Source organism: Glycine soja, chromosome 9 (assembly GCF_004193775.1).
Source record: "Glycine soja cultivar W05 chromosome 9, ASM419377v2, whole genome shotgun sequence".
Lineage (NCBI taxonomy): Eukaryota > Viridiplantae > Streptophyta > Magnoliopsida > Fabales > Fabaceae > Glycine > Glycine soja.
In genome coordinates, this window is record NC_041010.1 from 7429140 (window position 1) to 7450457 (window position 21318).

At 34.1% G+C, this 21318-nt stretch overlaps 1 protein-coding gene across 2 annotated transcripts; it reads right to left on the reverse strand.

The window, feature by feature from the left end:
* Positions 1 to 153: 153 nt before the first annotated feature.
* On the reverse strand, positions 154 to 5823 carry LOC114368004 (C-type lectin receptor-like tyrosine-protein kinase At1g52310). Of its 2 annotated transcripts, none has more exons than XM_028325314.1 (5): positions 5495 to 5823; positions 5289 to 5343; positions 3364 to 3792; positions 2574 to 3135; positions 154 to 1000 (listed from the first exon to the last, which is right to left on the reverse strand). In XM_028325314.1, the coding sequence occupies exons 1-5, from the start codon at positions 5564 to 5566 to the stop codon at positions 481 to 483; spliced, it is 1638 nt and encodes a 545-aa protein (XP_028181115.1). In that variant the 5' UTR covers positions 5567 to 5823; the 3' UTR covers positions 154 to 480. The 2 variants fall into 2 exon arrangements, with proteins under 2 accessions (XP_028181115.1, XP_028181116.1); XM_028325315.1 differs by having other exon boundaries at positions 5289 to 5360; positions 5495 to 5822.
* Positions 5824 to 21318: the final 15495 nt, after the last annotated feature.

The window sequence follows — 21318 nt, forward strand, 5'->3', positions numbered from 1 at the left end:
CTTGAAAAATACTAATAAAAATAATTTATAATTGAAGTCTTTTTGTCGTAACTTGTTTCAATAACTTTTTAACTTAATTCAACAAGTTTTATGATTTATGACATAAACTCATAAAAAAACATTAAATAAACAATTAAGCTGCTTACCTAAACATAATCAAAGAACATATGATGCCTTCACACTTCAGTTTCCTTTTAATGTTGTCCATTTTACAACTTTACTAAGAATGAAAAAAGGGGTACAATTCCATCAATAGTACCATATTACAACTACACCTACATTACATGTATGACATCAAATATTGTCTAGCAGAATTTGCCTGGGCTAACTCTAATTCCCACTTAATTTAGTTTCGACCCTAAAAAAGGGCAGGTTAAAGTACATACATAAATATCTGTTAATATTTAAAACAAAAAACCCCCCTCCACTTTGAAGTTATAGATACAAAAACTTGAGGTCAAGACTACTGCTTCATTAGCTTTACTTTGCAGGTGGCTGGGCAATCTGTTGCAGCTGGTGAACAACATGAGACATTCTAGGGCGCATAGACGGGACATGCTGCGTGCAAGAATAAACAAGGTCTACAACCTTTTGGATGGTACTAGCCTCTGGGATGATAGAGGAGGAAGTTATATGAAGATCCAAGAGTTCGTGATAGCGATGAGCTTGCACAAGAGGCGTCGCCCATTCAAATATACTCTGCCAACCCACAGAATCCACTGCCTGTGCAGGTCTACGTCCACTTACAATTTCAAGTAGTAGCACACCAAAACTATACACATCACTCTTTGTTGTGAGCTCATTTCTGTACACAAACTCCGGGGCAAGATATCCATAAGTTCCACCTGCCATCACAGTCCTCTCGTGCATTACCTCATATGGCACAAACTTGGACAGACCAACACCCATAAGCTGTGCTCCAAACTCCTCATCCAGCAGAACATTGCTAGCACGTATATCTCGATGCACAACTTGTGGCTTAACCTTGTCGTGCAGAAACCTGTTAAAATGAGGAAAAAGAGTATACTTTAAGCAATATATCCATTAACAACAAACATAAGGGAAATACTTTTGTTTGAGGGAATGAAAATTATAGTCATCATTAAGAGAAACAACAAACATGCATATGGCTGCCCTGGACAGAGGTTTCCATTTATCTCCTCCTCTCTACTCCATCCCCTTCCATTTACTGTTTCTTTTTGGATTGGAAGATAATGGCTTTCTCCTAAACTACCCTTTATATAATTTCATTTGGCTAATTAATAGTGTATATCTAGATATCAGATTTCTCCATGATGTCCTAAAAAGCATACAAGGCCATGCTAGAGTTTACATAATGAAGGTAATCATATCAAAAAAGTAAAACAAACAAGTCCACAAGTTGATAGAACTTGGGTTATCATAAGAAAACAAATCATCTGAGACTCTACTCCACAGGACAAATAGGACAGAAACAATGAAGAAAAGCAACTTTATATAGCCATCAAAAAGATTCCTTGAAGATTGATGCTAAATAAAAGACATCTTTGATAAATGATCTTACAAGGCCCGGGGAATGCAATATTAAAAACATTTTTATCTGGAAAAAAATCCCAACTTAATTACTGTGCTGGTGCTGGACTTGGAAACTGTAGATAACACATACGATCAAAAATCAAAACTGAAACTTCATTAGCAATTAAAATCACCTTAACTATTTCCACTTGTCTAAATGGAACAGGATCCCATCACAGATGCAACATTAATGGGTCCAACATAAATAATGCTGGGTCCTATGAGGCTATGATGATTAATTTTCTATCTCTCCCTCTATGATCATCTAATGTCAGAAATAACATTAGGGGATCCAGATCCATTCCAAATACATACTCCAAAGTTCTACCCTCCGTGAGTGGTTTTGGACCAAGTGCACTGGCATAGCATATTTTAATCAATTCAACTCTACTATTCCGTCGTAATATTTACTTGGTTAAATGGAGATCCCTATCTTCCAAACAAATGTCAGAATGAAGAGGATCATTGCTCTGATGTAAAATTAAAATTCAAGAACAGATGGATGGGGCATTTTAGCAGCAGGGAAATCCAAAACACACTAGTTCTTTATTGGATTTGATAATCGACCAGACCAGTGGCATTTAGACATGCTACACTGGGACAAAACATAACACAAGTTTTATTCTATTATTGGTACTTTTAAAGAAAGAACTAAAAAGGACACAGTTGAAAAATGGAACACTCTGGTTCCATTGAAAAGGGTGGAACACCAAGGGGAACAGAATGGAACAAATGCTACCAAATGCTACCTAAGTATTAAATTAAATGTGTTCCCATTTGAAATTTGCAATTTTATAAATAATTCAAATGGGCAATGCAGTACCAATTAAAAATAATTCATATGAATACCAAAGTTGAATGACCTAGATGCCACAGTTGCAGCAAAAGTAAAAAAAAAAAATGTATCATAGGAAATTTTTCATTAATTTGAGTGAAAATATGCATCTTGACAAGGAAAGCAAATGATTCTAAATTAACACATGGAAAGTTAGCAAAGAAAAAGTATAATTTGAACATACGCAATTCCTTGAGCAAGCGTAGTTGCAATTTTCATCCTCATAGCCCAATCTAAGTTGCGACCTCCCCTTGGTATATGATGTAGCCATTTATCTAAGGGCCCATTAGCTACAAACTCATAAACAATGTAGCGGTCACCATGATCATAGCAGCATCCCATCACAGCCACCAGATTAGGATGACGAAGCCGAGCAACCCTGCTAATTTCAGAATAGAACTCCTTTTTCCTCTGAAAGCTTGACCTCTTTAATCTCTTAACTGCGACTTTTGAACCATCTGATAAAACCCCACTGTATGTACCACCAGTCTTGGCATCCCCAACAAGACGGTTACCTTCACTGAAATTCTTTGTAATTGACCTTAATTCCTCTTTGGTAAAGACTTTCCATGATGGAAGAGAAGCTCCTGGAATAGATAGTTTTCTAGACCGCCTTCTTTTCTTGCCTCGCTTATATACAAGAAGCCAAACTACCACTGATAATGTTGTGGAGAGTATCAAGGTACTCACCACTGTGAGGATGATAAGGTATTCTCTGCGACGGTGCATTTGGTTCCGTTTTGTATCTGAGATAAAAGAAAACAGTAAACAGTTAGGTCAGCAATGATGATTCAAAAATTTAATAAAGATAGAAGAAAAGGAGGGGAAAATATAGCATAAGCAATAATATAACAAATTTCTCAAAAACAAGACACCTTTTGGGGAAGAATAAAAAGAAATGGAAAATGCAAATACCAAATTTTCTAATGAATGTAAAGTGAGAATTGACAGTGATATATACAAGGAAAACATACCTATATCAAGTATACATAGAGAAGCATGAGGATTGTCGCATCTCTCAGTTATGAGAGAGTTTGAATTATTAGTCACTACTGTACACAAATTGTCTGTACTGTTCCTATGACAGGACGGTCCAGTTCCATTACAATGGGGTGGAACATTGACCATAGAAAATATGGAGTTGTTCCACGGTGAATTGTTAGACCACATCCACTGATAACCAGCTGTAGAGTTGAGTCTTTGCCCACCAATCCAGCAACTATTTATAGATTCACCACATAGGCTTTGAGCAAATTGTAGCTCCTGAAGCGATGTCAATGACACTAAATGTCCACCATACTTACTACAACAGGTCTCTGAGTCATTCCAAGATTGGGGCCTCCCAACATGGAGAAAGCACTTGGTTTTGTTCGGGTCCATAACCCAACCAATCGGGCAAGGTACTGCACAAGGAGAGGAAACAATATAATATTTGAATAATAAAGCATTAGTATTCAAAGTCTATTCAGACAAAGTATAGAAATCATTATCAAAATGTGACTTCAAGCATCATCAGACATTCAGATTTGTGCTAGAATTTAGATAGAATACATCATACATGTAATCGTAAATATTAAGATGCATTATGAATCATGGCACAATAGTTCTTAAATCATTCATTTGGATAATACGATGTCAGTGTCAACATGCATCTAGATGCAAACTCACTCGGGAGAAAGAACCTGCCAATTAGTTATAACTAGTTGCTTCTACAGTAATTAGCTTGTGTATTAGTTAGCTTCTGAGTTTTACTTGGTTGTTAATAACAGATTATTTACAGTCTGTTATTCAGTTAGTAACTATGAGTGGAACAAAACATCAGACAACTGTATATTTATTTGTTTAACATCTCTACCCCGCTGGAACGTCGCTGCCTCACAGGAAACCAAAAACCAACATCTTCTCAAAAAAGGGGCCGCTCCAACTGCTACTGTCCTCAAAAATGGCCATGGCCACAGCAACTCCGATCTGCTATGCGATGGTTGACATAGCTTGGGGGGTGTGACGTGACAGGAAGCCGCTATTGCAGATGATAGTGCACAATTTAAACCTATGGTTTATACTGGCCAGCAACTACATAAATTGCTCATGTATCCTCTCTAATGCAGATCAACTTTCATATTTGACCAGATTTCTATGAAGAGGTTTTTTTATCAGCAAATTTTAGTTGTTAATTGTTAGTATTTTGTTAGCAGGGCGAATAAAACCCACGACTTTCCCCTCCCTCCCTTCTCTTACTTCTCCTCTTACCACCAAGCCAACCTTAAAACTCCTACACTTCTATGAATAGTAATTGTATCATTTAAGGTAATTAGGAAACGAAAGGACTAACAACACTTTTAAATAGTCCCAATTATAGTAAAATGTAACTGCATTTAACTTTTTTACCTTTCATCAAAACAATCGACACATTATCACATAATTAACTTCAAGGTTTTAAAGTGCAATCTGGACAAATGCAGCCACAACCAAAAACCTTGACGCAACCAAAATTGCGGTCATGGACCATTTTTTAAAACCTTGATTAACAGAAACACTCACTTCATTTCAAAATAATTGTCCATTCACTAGTTTTACTTTGTTTCAAATTGTTTATAACTTCTCAAAGTGAAGAAAGCATTTCTAATTATTTTTTCAATTTTAACTTGTCTCTTGGTATCTTCCCTAAAAGTAACACGAAAAAAAAATATTAATAGTGAAACTGAAAGAGATAACTTAGTGAAACGTAGTGATATTCTTCTAAAAATCAAAGGCATTCAATGATTTTTCACAATCATTCTACAAAACCTCAAGTATCAATGGTTTTGGATCGGAGGGACTGTAAGAAGAACAACAATAATAATTTCTAAAACATCGATTATGCAGATTTACTTAAGTAACATAGAAATAAAAATCGTACCTTTAGGGTCCCTATTGAGAGAACCATCGAAGTATCCACAAGTCTCGTTCAGTGTCTGCAAGCAAGACAAAGCTTCCGACAAATAGGTTCACAGCGAAAAAAAAAAAATTCTTTCATTTGCTTATTGCAAGAAAACATTAACTTATTTTTCAATTTGACTTTTTAACAAATAAAAAAAAGTAAATTATGGTTACTGTTACACTCACCGCATTGGAAGCGAGTCCATGAGCAGCAACAACTAGCAAAGGGAGTAGAAAGAGAACGAATTTCAGTTCCATGGACTTGGTCACGACAACCTCAAAATCTCGCTGCTACTAACTAGGAAACGAAAACATCGCACGCTGAGCGCGCGCGAGAAAAACAGCACCAGAAGACTTGCTCATTCTTTTTTTTCTTTCTTTTTTTTTTTGCCCTTGTTGTGACTGAATTAAAGTAAAGAGGGTAGGGCAGTTCCCATTCTGGTTTGCTCGTTTCAGTGTTTTTGGTGGGTAGGTCATAGGTGTAAATGCAATTAAAGAGGGTTTGAACTCTGAAGAGCAATCAGATCTGTTGAAAGTAAACCACATGGGTCAGTCTATTTCATAACGCAGAAGTGCAATATGTTAGGCCCATTTTGGGACAAAATGACGTAAACGAGTTTCTTTTACAAATTATTTATTCTAGAGAGCTTGTTTTGAAAGAATGTTTAGAGGGATATGTTTTTTTGTAGGGTTTCGCCATTTCTATTGGCGTAATCCTTATTTTGCCATCACTGTTGGTGAGATACCCCAAAGGGTTACGTCAACATGACTTGCGAAATAAATGTATGTGGGTTACGCCAACAACACTGGCAAGAAATACCCATGCATGTATCATTAACCCATGCACTCCACCCCATGTACACATGGCCACCAGCATGCATGCCACGCCACAACATGGGTTACGCCAATATGGATGACGGAATACCCATGCATGTGGTTACGCCAGTCCCTCTGGCGGAGCAGTCATGATTCATGTGGTTTCGCCAATCCCTGTGGCGAAATACCCATTATATTTATATGAGAAAGTTAGAGAGGAAAATACAACTTAGTTGTGTGTTTCTATATTTGAGTTGGGTAAAATATTCTCTGAAGACTTATCTACCTTCCACTTTTGTTATTTTTAAGTATGTTTTGTGTTATCTTTATTTTTAAATTTCTAAGAATCATTTATAAATTTTTTTAGAATTAAGATTTAATATTAAGTATTTTTTTAGATTTAGATTATTTAATTTTTAAGGGATTAAAATTGATACCAATTAATCTTTTGTTAATTTTCGGTATGTCTCACATTTTAATATTGGTTGTATATGTTAGTTTTAAATCCTCATATGATTTACAAATTATTGTTTTCTATTGTAGTATTTTGTAGATTTAGAATATTTAATTTTTAAGTTATTAAAATTGCTCCAAGATGAAGTATTATTATTATTTTATATGTCTCTTATTTTAATATTGGTGGTATCTTTCATTTTAAAATGATGACATTATTTATAATTTTTTTTAGAATGAACTTTTAATATGTAGTATTTATTAGATTTAGATTATTTAATTGAAGATTTGTTATATTTTGGTATGTCTCCCATTTTAATATAGGTGGTAATTTTTTTTTAAATCCTCACATCATTTATATTTTTTTTAGAATTAACTTATAATTTGTAGTGTATTATTTTTTAGATTTAGAGTATTTAATTTTGAAGTTATTAAAATTGCTTCGGAGTTGAATTTTTGTTAGTATGATTAATTATTTATAAAAAAAATTTGTAGGTATATTTTGGTATAAGATGAATTCTGTTATAGCAGTCTTATATTTCAGTGAAAGGGTATATGAAGAAAATGACGGTATAATATTTGAAGGCGGTAAAAAAAAACAATTCAAATTAATCGTGGAATGAGTTATAATGCTTTGAAAAAAAATAGGACAAAAGGTAAGGTTAGCAAATAATGAAATTATTTCTTGTATAAGCTGCAGATTTTTAGTTTCAGGAAAATATATTGCATTACAAATTTGTGATGACGAAGATGTTGAAACTATGATCGAAAGTTTTGTGGAAGCAATGTCTTCCAAGGTTATTTTGATGATGCCAAAGAATCAAGAGTTAAACAAATTCCAAAGATTCAAGAATCAAGTTTCAAGAATTAAGATTCAAGATTCAAGAATCAAGTTTCAAGAATCAAGATTCAAGAATCAATAGAAGACTCAATCAAGATAAGTACTAAAAAAGTTTTTCAAAACATTGAGTAGCACAAGAAGTTTTCGCAAAATCATTACCAAAGAGTTTTTCCTCTAGTAATCAATTACCAAAAGATAGTAATTGATTACCAGTGTTTTAAAACATTAAGATTTCAAATTTCAAGAGTTACAACTTATGTTTAAATAGTTTTAAATCATTTTAAACTTGTGTAATCGATTACACAATACTTGTAATCGATTACCGGAGCTTTTAAACGTTTTAATTTTCAAAATTCAAAATGAAGAGTTACATTTGTTGATGTGTAATCGAGTACACCTTAATGGTAATCGATTACCAGTGACTGATTTCGAAAAATACATTTCCAAAAGTCATAATTCTTCAAGTGACTTGTTTCTGAAGATTTTTTTTCAAATGTCACAACTTTTTAAGTGACTAGTTTTAAAGAAATTGCCAAGAGTCACAAGCTTTGACTTGAGTCATCAAGAGATTATAAATATGTGACCATGACATGAGTTTCAATTAATCATCAATCATCTTTGAATAATCTATCTTGATAACATCTTCTTTCAACATCCTTCATTCAATCTTTGAATATCTTCTTCCATCTCTTTCAACACTTTCAACATAATTTTCTAATTCATTTCTCTTCATCTTTCTAAAATTTTTTGTTCAATACTTTCTCTTTCAAGAAAAGTTCTTTGATAAAAAAAACTTGTGCTATTCATCTTTTTCATTCTCTTCTTCCTTTGCCAAAAAAACGAAGGACTAACCGCCTGAGAATTCTTTTGATTCTTCCCTTTCCCTTAAGCAAAAGATTTCAAAGGACTAACCGCCTGAAATATCTTTTATTTCCCCTTACAAAGATTCAAAGGACTAACCGCCTGAGAATTCTTTGTCCCAACACATTGGAGGGTACATCCTTTGTGGTACAAGTAGAGGGTACATCTACTTGGGGATTGTTATACTGAGAACAAGAAAGGGTACATCTCTTGTGGATCAGTTCAAGTGGAGGGTACATCCACTTGGTTATTCAAAGAGAACAAGGGAGGGTATGTGGTGTCCCTAAATAATGACTGGTTTAATAGTAATAGGTTAAATAGCAGAAACCATGGAATTTTTTTTTCTTCTCTTTTTTTTCGCACTGTTATTTATTTCACGGTAATTAATTTCAGAAGGAAAATTATCGTTATAGAGTCCTGAGTGGCCAGTTCACAACTCTATTCGGATTCATTTCTTTCTAATCACTTATAACCTCCAAACCATTTTTTTTCTTTTTCAGGAAAAAAAAATACCAGCCATCATTTAGGGTCATCAAGTGAGAAATAATAAGATGCAGTCGGTAAACTTTTTTCAAATAAAGTTCGTTAACATTTATTTTTCAAATAACAAGATAAAACATAATTGTTTTCATCATCAAAAACTGTTCAAAACATGGGAGTTTGCAAAATAGCACAGTGACATCCAGAGCAAAGGTAATAACTGTGGTGGCTACAGCCACAAAATATATACAATCATCAAAATTTCTATACAAGAGGTCTACCCACCCAAAAATCAAAAGAGTAAACCTAGCAGTCTGAACTAGATACACCCACCCACAAAAAGTATGTACGCTTAATCTAAGGAGCCGTCTATTATGATGAAGGGTCGTCACTATTCGTTGTCCCTCCAGGGCCACTCTCCTCTGTAGAGTCTGCCTCAAATGTTGACATAATATCCTCTGGAGAATCAACATCAGGGAGCGGGTCCTCATCATCCTCTGATAAGTCAGGGGCATCCATAGCAGGTTCAGGAGGTAACTCCTCTGGGTCCTCTTCAAGATCCTCTTCAGAGGATGACACCTCTATCAATTGAACAGGCTCAACTAGTCGATATGGAGTAGGCGTAGGTAGTATCCACTCCACAGGTTAATGAAGTGTGCGTGCGGGTTGCTCCGGATGTACTAGCGAAGTAGCAGTGAGTCGAACTGTGCCACAGAATCGGCACCTCTCATTGCCTTCGAGGGTCTCCCAAACACCCTCTAGGCACTCCATCACAACACGATCATGGATCAACTGCGCTGCCATCGTGATCTACAAGAGATAAAAGAAAAGGGGGTAGACTCTTTCACAAGAAATCTAACTACACAGGTAGCGATACAATGTGTCTCATAACGGCTACGCACAGTCAAAATGTCTTTTTCAAGAGATTTCCTCTCTGGTAATTGATTACCAAAGTATGTAATCGATTACCAATGTCCAAAAACGAATTACAATAGCCATTGCACATTGGAACTTAAAAGTTACACTATGTAATCGATTACACATAAATGGTAATCGATTACCTGTAGCATATAACATTGTGTAATCGATTACACACACATGGTAATCGATTACCAGTAGCATATAACATTGTGTAATCGATTACACACAAATGGTAATCGATTACCAATAGCTACTGAACGTTCAGTTTCAATTTTTAAACCCTGTAATTGATTACACACAAATGGTAATCGATTACCAGAGGGAATTTTTCAGATAAAACACAAGATAGATAGCTGGCCAGCTGCCACACAAGCCTCCCTACTTCGTGGACTTTTGTCCCTTTATTGGTTGACTGCCAAGAGCTCGCCTGCTTAGGTACGTCACAGGTTCTCACTAGCTGACTATGCCCGAGTTGGGTCGGGATTGGCCTAGCTTGGTTTTGGGCAATAGCACCCCACCTGACGTCCCCAAGGTCTCTTGACCCCCGCGACATATCTTCAGGTACCACTCTGTGGTCAACGAATAAAAGTTGGAAGACTGACTCTCCCACGCTTTCTCACACATGGCTTATTGGGTTATGGGGCACCCGTCATATGTGGTACTAGGTGGCGATCGGGCGATGGCGCAAAACAAATATCCCATTTCTACAAGCCCAGACATAAGTACACCATCCCCAGTTGCCCACCTTTAAATTTAGCTCACGCACACGTACGTAGCCCTTCTCCTCGTTCCTCTCATCACCGGGTCCCCATCAACCCCTCCAAGCTTTCATAATGTCAAATCAATTCAATTCCATTTGTCATGAAACTACCTTAAAAAAACAGAGTGGAGGCAGAAATCTTTACACAAGATTCATTCGAATTCCACAGAGTTTTTCCTACCAATATACCTTAGTAAAGTCCTTATCCCCGATTCGGTAACCATTGGATCGCCTTGAAAATTTAACTGGGGGTTCCTAATACATAAATATAAGTTTTTGACCGTTGGGATCTGCTAAAGAATGTCTAGAACACGAGATGTACTACCTTTCCCGTGACAGCAGAAACTAGCACTGCGCAACCAGTTTTTTTCTGCATAATTGGCAGATTTGCTGCATAATTGGACAGCTTTTCTGCATAATTTTGCAAATTTTCAAAATCTAGCTTAAATGCATCTAATTCCACTCAAATTGGATCCTACAAATCCTAAACCATGTATAAGTCATGTTCAAGCCAAAAACAAACTTCAAACCAAGGTAAAGCAAAACATAGGTATCCAAAACCCACCAAATTTAGTGAATTTTCAAGGTTTGAAAGGTGAAAATGAAAATTGGGTTATTTTGGGGTAAACTCTCATCTTCATCAAGTCTATAACATTGAATTAGACTTGCTCAAACTAATTTTAAGGTAAAATTTCCACCTATTCAAAATTTGACCTCTCAACACTCAATTTACACTATAAATGGCTCTTTTCTTTCACATTTGCCACTCATTTTCCTCATTTTCTCTGACCAAGCTTTCCTTCAAGTCCTAATTCACATTCTAAACTAGAATCAACTCACTTTAAACTCAAATTTCCACTAACCCCAAATTTGACTTTCTAAAACCTCAAAATCTTACACTTTTCCACCTACAACACTACCATTCTCACATTTAACTCTAAGCTAACTCTCCCCATCCTCTCTACCAGTTTTCTATCTACATTTTAAGCATATATCTCAAAACATCATTATTGAACCCTAAATCAACATGGGCAGTTTTGCTTACATTAAACATGTCAAGTTTAGCATAGTTACAACAATTTCCTTCACAAACAACCACCCTAAAGCAATAACCTAGTAGAGCTACCCATTATAGCTCCCAAGAACCCAACAGCCACAAATTTCAAGTGAGGAGAAGTCCACCCTTACCTTAAATTGAAGGTCCCACGAGGTAGAAGTAGGCTCCTAGACTCCAAAAACAGCTTTACCTTGCAAATTGGAGTGGAAATGAAGGGGGATTTGGAGCTTGAAGAGAGACAACAATGGTGGTGAAGAAAATGAAAGAAGAAATGTGGAGGAAGAAAGAGAGGGCTGCTGGAAGTTTCAGGAGAAAGAGAGAGAAGATTTGGCTTTTAAAAAAAATGGTTTTTCTTTTCTTTTTTCATTTTCTTTTCAAAAGCAATTCCACATGTCCTTTTTTAATTGGAGCAAAAAGGGCCCACCTTTACCTTTGATTTGACCACATACTTAGCCATAAAAGAAGAAAAAATTGTACCTTTTTGGATGCTAAAATCTTGCCTCGGTTTGCGTGTCGCCTCTCCGGTTCCAGTTCTTTGCATTTCTCTACACCCGTCGGGGCCCATTTTCAAAGGTAGGTAATATATATATCAAAACGCTCAGAATGAGACCCTGAGCGCGTTTCAGAGGTTGGTTTTGTTTAATTATAAGTTGCACGCAAAGCGATAATTTTTAGACTAATTAATTGTGAATTAATCTATAACCGTCCAGTTATGGGTTACTCTTCGTTAATTAGTCTAACCCGCGTATTTCTCCCCCAATGTACATACTTCTACCAAGAATATATATATATATATATATATATATATATATATATATATATATATATATATATATATATATATATATATAGATAGATAATTATTTAAATGTAATACTTACAAAATTCCGGGTAGAAATTCCAGGATGTCACAGGGTACTTCCCTTGTGGATCTTTGGCTTGTAAAGGATTTTACAAAGTTGAAAGAAATCTCAAAAATCGTAGGTCACTTGGGGACTGGATGTAGGCACGGTTTGTGGCCGAACCAGTATAAATCTTGTGTTTGTCTTCTTCTTCCCTACACTCTTTAATTTCTGCTGTGTACTTTTAATTGCCGCTTTTACTTTTGGTTAAGTTTCTGTTTCTGTTCTTTAGTTTCTTAACTTTGTAGTAAAAGCCTAATTGAATCTAGTAACATTAGGAAGGATAAGTTTTTAATTAGTCAAGGCTCATTAATAATTAATTTAACCCCCCTCTTCTTAATTATTCCGAGGCCACTTGATCCAACAAGTTTTCGGCAACAAGAACAAATGTCAGTTTTAGAATTATACATAGAAAAGGATATTGTTGGTGGTTCTGCGTTTCATTCTACAAATTCTGTTAGATCATGTGGAAATAATTTATCTAATAATGAGTCGGAACCGCTAAGAAATGTAAGCAATTTACATGAGGATGAAGATAAAGATGATGATGATGATTATCTTGTGTTTAATTCATACGTTGAAGACTCTTTAGATGAAGATGATAGTGTTGATGGTATATCTGATACAGATGATGAAGTCGCCGACATGGTTCAACCAGTTACAATTGTTCAACCAAGAGAAGATATATTTAATTAAATTTTAAAAAGAGTTGAATACATTAATCATTTTATAACATTTGTATTTAATGATAAATAATTTTTTTGCTGAAATTGACATGAATTTTATTTTGTTACATATTTGGTGTAGATGGAATTCAAAATCCATTTTGGAATGATGCTTTCCATTATAACAATATCAATTGGAGTTATTCTGATGAGGAGGACATTTGTGGTTTGAAGATGCCATCTACTTTTAATGTTAGGCAAGAATTATATGTTGGTATGGATTTTGATAGTAAAGATGCTTTAAAAAATGCACTCAAACAATATGTTATGAAGGTGCATCAAAGTTTTAAAGTTCTTGAAACCAAATCGCACAAATATATCATTTTTTTACCCAAATAAAAGCGCAAAGTGTCCTTGCCCATTTGATATAAGGGCAATTTTATCTAAAAAAACTTATTCATGGAAAGTGACACAATGGGGGTGGACCACACACATGTATGAATATGAGTATGACACAAGATCATGAGAAGCTTGATTCAGATTTCATTGCCACTTGTGTAGTAGGTATGTGTTTTATGTACATATTATCCTACTTTTGCGTTTTTTGGTTATTTAAATTTTCTTATTTTATTAATAGGCATGATTAGAGAAGATTCATCAATAAAAGTTTCTTTGATTCAAGAAAGGATAAACAGTGCATTTTCCTATGAGGTTTCGTACAAAAAAGCATGGATGGCGAAACAAAAAGCAATTGCAATTGAATATGGCGATTGAGAAGAGTCATGTGAAACTTTCACCGTGGCTAAAACACATGCAAAATCACTCTCCTAGATCCTATTTTCAAATACTGCATGACGATTTTATTGTTGGCAACAGGGTGAGTTGTGAACATCGTCAGTTTGATAGAGTATTTTGTACTTTCGGTCAATGTAAAGAGGTTTTTAATTATTGTAAGTCAATCATACAAGTTGACGACACACATTTATACGGGAAATACCGTGGAACCCTATTGATGGCCACATCACAAGATGAAAATGGTAGTGTTCTTCCTCTAGCATTCGCCATAGTCGAAAATGAAACGTTAACATTGTGGTCATGGTTTTTGGCACATTTGCGTGAACATGTAACAAATAAAAATGGTATTTGTCTCATATCTGATCATCACGCGAGTATAAAGTATGTTGTTGCTAACGAACAACTTGGTTGGCAACCTCCCCACACTTATCATGTTTACTGCATCCGACACATAGCAAGCAATTTCAATCGCAAATTCAACAATGCCAAACAAAAAGAAATGTTAAAAAAATTGGGTAAGATTTAAGTTATAATATGATGTTAATTGATGTATCATATATACTTCAAATTGTTGTTGCTAACAAAACCTTCGGATGCAGCCTACACTCCTTGCAAACATACATTTGATCAAAATTTAGAAAAGTTTCGTCAGTTGAGTCCAACCATATCTACATGGATTGATCGCATTTCAAAGGAAAAATGGAGCATGACTTATGATAAAGAAGGACGTAGATATGGTCACATGATAATCAACCTCTCAGAATGTGTAAATAAGGTATTGAAGGATTGCCGCAACCTACCGATAACAGCTTTGGTAAAATCAACATATAGTAGGTGTCGAAAATACTTTGTTGATCGTGGTCGCCAAGCCCAAAGATAATTAAATGAAGGACAAGTATATTGTTCTAAGGTTGTTAAAGAACTTCAAAAAAATCAAGAACAAGCTTGTTCGCACATCGTCCGCGTCTATGATATCCACTCGACAAGGTTTGAAGTAGAGGAGACCTTCAATCCTAGAACGCAATGTGGCGGACAAAAGTGGGCAGTTAACTTGAATAACCATTATTGCCAATGCGGAAAGTATTCTGCTCTTCACTATCCATGTTCACACATTATTGCTGCTTGTGGTTACGTGAGCTTGAATTACTTCCAATATATAGATGTTGTTTACACAAATGAGCACATCTTAAAAGCTTATTCCGCACAATGGTGGCCTCTTGGGAATGAAGCGGCTATTCCTCCTTCTGATGAGCCATGGACACTTATCCCTGATCCAAGTACAATTCGTGCGAAAGGTCGACCAAAATCAACAAGGATAAGGAATGAGATGGATTGGCTGGAACCATCTGAGCACCAACAAAAATGTAGTTGATGTGGAAGAGAAGGACACAACAGACGTCGATTTCCAATGCAATCTGAATGTGGAAGTTGTTAAATTAATTGATTTATGTATTTTGTGTGTCTACTTGAATGAAATGGAACCTATCAATGATCAATTTTTTTAAAATTAGTTATTATTATATTTTTGTGCACGCCATAAGCTTGATCAATTGGTTAATATTCATAACATAAATGATAGTACAAGTCTAAAATTTAAATTAAAAATATACAAAAAAAATTTAAATACTAAAAAGAAAATCAATTGTCTTGATGTCGGTGATGACATAAGGATGTGCCGCATGGATGATCCCATCCTCGTGCCTGTCTATCAGGATTTCTTCTGTCATGATGGCCCCCCTCTTCATGCTAGTTAGCCTCAAGAGAAAATTGGTGACGCAAATCAACACCTAATAATTCATCCATATTAGGTATTGCTCTGGGTACATTCCATTGAGTACCTAATGAGGCATTAGGTGTTTCAATTGGAACATCATGTTGTTGTGAAGGGGTCGTAGTAGGCCATGAAAAATTCGCATATGTCTCTGTAACACCACCTAATGAATGTTCGCTTGCAGAAGTATCACTTTAATGAGCTTCGAATGGATACTGATACATCTGCGTCGGATACTAAGAAAATGTTGGTGATGTGTAATACATTCCATGGCCACGCTCTGCCATCTGTGGGTACAAATATGGTTCAGCTTCAACAGTCTCCCTTCGTCTGGCTATGCCTTTAGTTTCAACACTTGATTGGAGAATATTTAACTGTTGGGCTGGAAATTCATGTTCTGTTGCTGGACCATGTGACAGAGGTTTAATTATTCTCTCTTGTTCTTCAGATAAAATTGTTATTTTTTTCCACATATGGCACTAGATCATCAACTGTCCATGTATTTCTCTCTTGTGGCGACACCATGTACTGTAACGTCTCTGCAACTTCAACCTGCAATTATTACATGTTCAAATTCATGAACTCAAATTTTATAAATTATTTGAAGTTAAATATGACAGAAAAAATAAAAAATATCAGTGTCGCCATGTTTGTATTTTTAGGGTCAACAAACATCTTTATTTTACGCCTATACCACACCATATAGTCAGAGTTAAAGATCAGTAGACCTTCTTGTCGAGGATAAGCGTCGACCCTAAAATCAGCCTGATTGTTCCATTGATTGATCATTGGGCCTAACAGTTGCCCCCAATTTTTATCATGTTTTCCTTTCAAAGTTATGCCTTGAATATTAAATGGTTGCGGAGGAGAACTTGGAATTGGTTGTTGCATGCCAAATTGTCTCAAAACTTTATCGAGTTGGTGCCACTCAATGACTTGGAAACAAATTAGTGGCACCACCGCGCACCACAAAACACTTCCAACTAAACAAATTGGAGGCAACACTGACATAAGATTTGTTGAGTAAGGCTCCTAGACAAACTGTAGATAATTCCAATTTTGATTAATTTCAATGAAATATGAAATGCCAAATTGTTATTTAACCAATAAATTTAAATGTTCTTACCTCATGTCGTTTCATAATATCTAGTTTGCGACGAAAAAGTATCAAATCATCATTACCAATATGTTGATTTTCCTGTCACAGCCATCTAAAAAAATCATAAATTAACATAACTTACATTATTAATTATTTTAAAATCAAATCTAATTTTTTAAACAACTAACCTGTGTCCAAGTGATTTGTTTTCTATTATGGGAGGAGTCCTTCTTGGAGTCAGAGTTGTACATCGTTCCCATGTCCACATTTGTATTAAGATGCACATACCTCCAATTGATTTAGTTTTATAATTGGTGGCGTTGCACATCTTTCTATATAAATAATCAAATACAGCATATCCCTATAAATACGTGCTGCACTCTCTAAAGTCCCGTAAAAATTGCAGGTATCTTACCAAAACTTTGTTACTACTCTTGTCAAGAAATAAGACACCTCCAATGAATCGAAGGATCCATGCACGAGTAAACCTTTCTTCTAAATTACCGCCATGGTTATTTAAATTTAGAAAATGGTGAGCCAACCAACTTAATTTAATCATACTGCCTCGTAGTTCACCTTCTTCTGGTCTGACTCCTAGAAATTCTTCACATAAATCAGTCCAACTAAGGTTTGTTGGACCAATTAATGGTAACCCATCCACACGAAGACCTAATAAAACAGAGACATCTTGAAGAGTAATCATACACTCTCTGCATCTCATGTAAAAAGTATGTGTTTCCGGCCTCCAACTTTCTATCAAGGCAGTGATTAATGCTGCATTTATTTTTAAAATATCTCATCTTCATAATTCAGTAAAAACCAGATTGACGAAATACAGGAATAATCTCTTCTGGTATTTCTTCTTGACCTTGATATGTGGGGACAACTCTTCTAATATGTAGTTTTCTATCTTCTTCCTCATTTTAAATATGTTGTGGAATATGTTTATCTTGTATCCACATCACGTCACCATCAACGGGACCAAAATTAATTGAAATATTTGACGAACATGACGAAGAAGAAGCCATTAATACTGCACCACAAAAATTATGTGTTTAGTTTAAAAAATTAATCTTGTCCTCTAAAGAAAAAAGTCTTCCTACTTATTCATATTCAAATATATTTAAATAAAGATAAGATTAATATCAAATCCTGGTCCTAAGGCTTGTCAAAATACACTTAAGATTGCAATTTCAACATCTCAATTAAAATTAGTATTAATATTAAAAAATCTAAAAAATTATAACATGACAAAAAATTTCATTCAAATTTTACACTAAAAATAATTACGAAAGATTAAACATAGATAATATTTTTTAAACGCACCTACCTAATACTATCGATAATTTTTTTATAACAAATGACATTAATTTATTTTTACACACTTCAAATAAGTACAAAAAATTAAAAACACATAGTATTTTTTAAATGCACATAACCTAATACTATCTATAATTTTTTTATGACAAATAAGATTGAATTATTTTTATATTAGAAATAACTACCAAAAATTATACACATATATTTTTTAAACTCACCTACCTAATACTATCTATAATTGTTTTTTACAATAAATGACATCAATTTATTTTTACACTAGAAATAAGTACAAAAAATTAAAAATAGATAGTATTTTTTAAACGGATGTAACCTAATATTATCTATAATTTTTTTATAACAAATAAAATTAATTTATTTTTACACTAGAAATAATTACGAAAATTTAAACACAAATATTTTTTTAACGCACCTACCTAATACTATCTATAATTTTTTTATAACAAATAACATTACGAAAATTTAAACACAAATATTTTTTTAACACTAGATATATGCATAAAAAATTAAACACATATAGTATTTTATAAACACACTTATATAATAATATCTACAATTTTTTATAACAAATAAAATTAATTTATTTTTACACTAGCCATAACTACGATAAATTAAACACACCTACCTAATATTATCTACTTTTTTTTAACACATCTACCTACTACTATCTATAACAAATAACATTAGATTATTTTTACACTATAAAATACTTTGAAAAATTAAATACATCTACCTAATACTATCTAATATTTTGTTGAATTCACTTATATTTTATTTTAAATATAATTACTAACTAAAATAATTTTAAAAAATTAAATATAAATTCTAATTATATTACCTGATTGAAAATTTAAGTAATACAATTACTAACTTAAATCATTATTAACTAAAATCATTACTAACTAAAAGAATTACTAGCTAAACTTTAATAATAATAATGTGAAAATTTAAGTCATACCTGATTGAAGCTTTCAATAACACCACTAGCAAAAAAATTTTCAAGCACCACAAACTCTAACTTTAACTCACAAAACTCAAACAGAAGAGAAGAAGAGAATGCTTATTTGGTGGATATTCTAGGTGCAAACTGCCGTATTTAAACGCAAAGGGAAGAGGATGGCTTCCCTTATTACGTTCAAAAAAAATTAAAGCATGTTCTGAAACCCTGAAAATATCAACCATGGTCAATTTTTTCTTCATTATTTTTGCAAACCCTATACTTGAGCCCTAGCAAAAAGTACAAAGCCATGCATGAACCCCTATACTGAACCTACCCTCATGCATGTTACTGTTGCACTGCACGGGTTGTATCTCGTCAGTATCACTGGCAGAACCAATGGACCAAGGCCATCCTGCAACCTCGACTGGCGGAACCAACTTAAAGTGATCTCACCAGTTTGACTGGCGAAACCAAGCATGCATGGATGGGCTGGCGATGATGGATGGATGGGCTGGATGGCATGGGGGTATCTCGCCAGTGCGATTGGCAGAACCCTTTGGGTTGCTTTACACTAGCACCACTGGCGGAACCATGCATGCATGGGAAATTACGCAAACAAGGGTTCCGCCAGTCCAAGTGGCAGAACACCTTTATAAAACAGACCTTCACCGGAAATTCTTTCAAAACAAACCCCCTACGATAAATTGTTTGTAAAAGGAACCCGCTTATGTCATTTTGCCCCATTTTGGTGTATTCAATTTTCAAGAAGTTCGTAACATTTTAAAACCTATTTAGGTTATTTTTGGTAAAGTTAGCTCAAAAGTTACAGACAGTTGAATAGTTAGTTAGTAGTTAAGATTATTCATTGAAATAACTAAGAAATATAAAATTGCATAAATGGACATGAAATTTTAACTTAAATAAAAAAGATTAAAAAGAAAATTTAATAAATATTTAATGACAAAAAGAAAATTTAATAAATATTTAAGGACAAAAAGAAAATAAATATAAAAAAACTATAAGTTAAAAGCTATTGTTTAAAAAAAAATGTTACTTCAAGTAGCGTTTCAAAAAACACTATAAGCTACTAAAAAACTCATTTACCAAATAATCAAATAAGTTTTTCAACTAGTAGAAAAAGTTAAAAACTAGTTGGAATGCTTGCCAAACACATTCTTAGTCGAATGTTATAAAGTATGGTTGTTCCAATATAGTCAAAGGAATTATGTTTTAGGGGTATATTTTGGGGTGAAAAAATATATACAAAGGAAACACAATTTCGTTGTACACTTGTGATGATTTTATTGTATATTTTTTTTTTCACTCCAACTATGTACAACATAATTATGTTTACATGGGAAGAGTAAATTTGGAATTACTTAAAAATCCACCCACATGGTTAGTGTAAATAGCATTTTTGGTAATGTTAATAGTTGTTAACTTTATAAAGTATTGATCCTTTTAGCTCTCTTTTATAAAATTATTTTTAAAATGGATTTATTTTAAAACATATTATGACATCTATCTATTTTGATCAAAGACGGGGTGAAACTAAAAATTTAAAAACGTGACATTCTAGGTCAGTTTCACATATGAAACATCTATTTGAAATAGTTATTTCATGCAAAGAATAATAATAGATGCCCGATAACTTCTAAAAGAAACCAACAATTTTAAATTGTTGTTTGTGGTACGATGTCACGTCAAATGAAAGTGACAATTTCATGGAATTGGGTCATTGGTCAATAGTCAAACTGGTGGATCACTAGTTGGTCTGCATGACCCGGTCTTTAATAAAAAATATATAAAAATTTTATACCTATGGTATTAGCCTCCAATTAATATCAGAATTGTGTTCATGAGCATGCAAGCTTCTCTCTTTCCATTAACAATTGTTGTTCACAAGTGCTCCCAATTAAGAGTTACACATTGTCATGCAAGGCAGTTAGGATTATGGAAATCCCATAAGCAAACGGAACATTGCATCTGCAATAGGATTTTCAACGGCCAAACATAACAATTCAATAATCATTTTCACATAATAAGGGAAAGGGGGGTAACAGTCTGACTACGAGGTTGTGTAATAAGTTATTTATTTAGGCTCGCTCAAGATACCAAACCACACACGCAAGCACATGTAAGAGCTTGTTTCCTGATTTTTTTTAAAAAAAAAAAAAGTAAAATAAGAATAAGAATTAGGTCATTAGAACTCTCACTATATAAAAGAACTTTTAACCCTAGAGCAGTTTTACAAAACATGTTTTATTCCTTTTTCTATGACTCTCAAGAATTCTAACAGAGCAACCGGAGG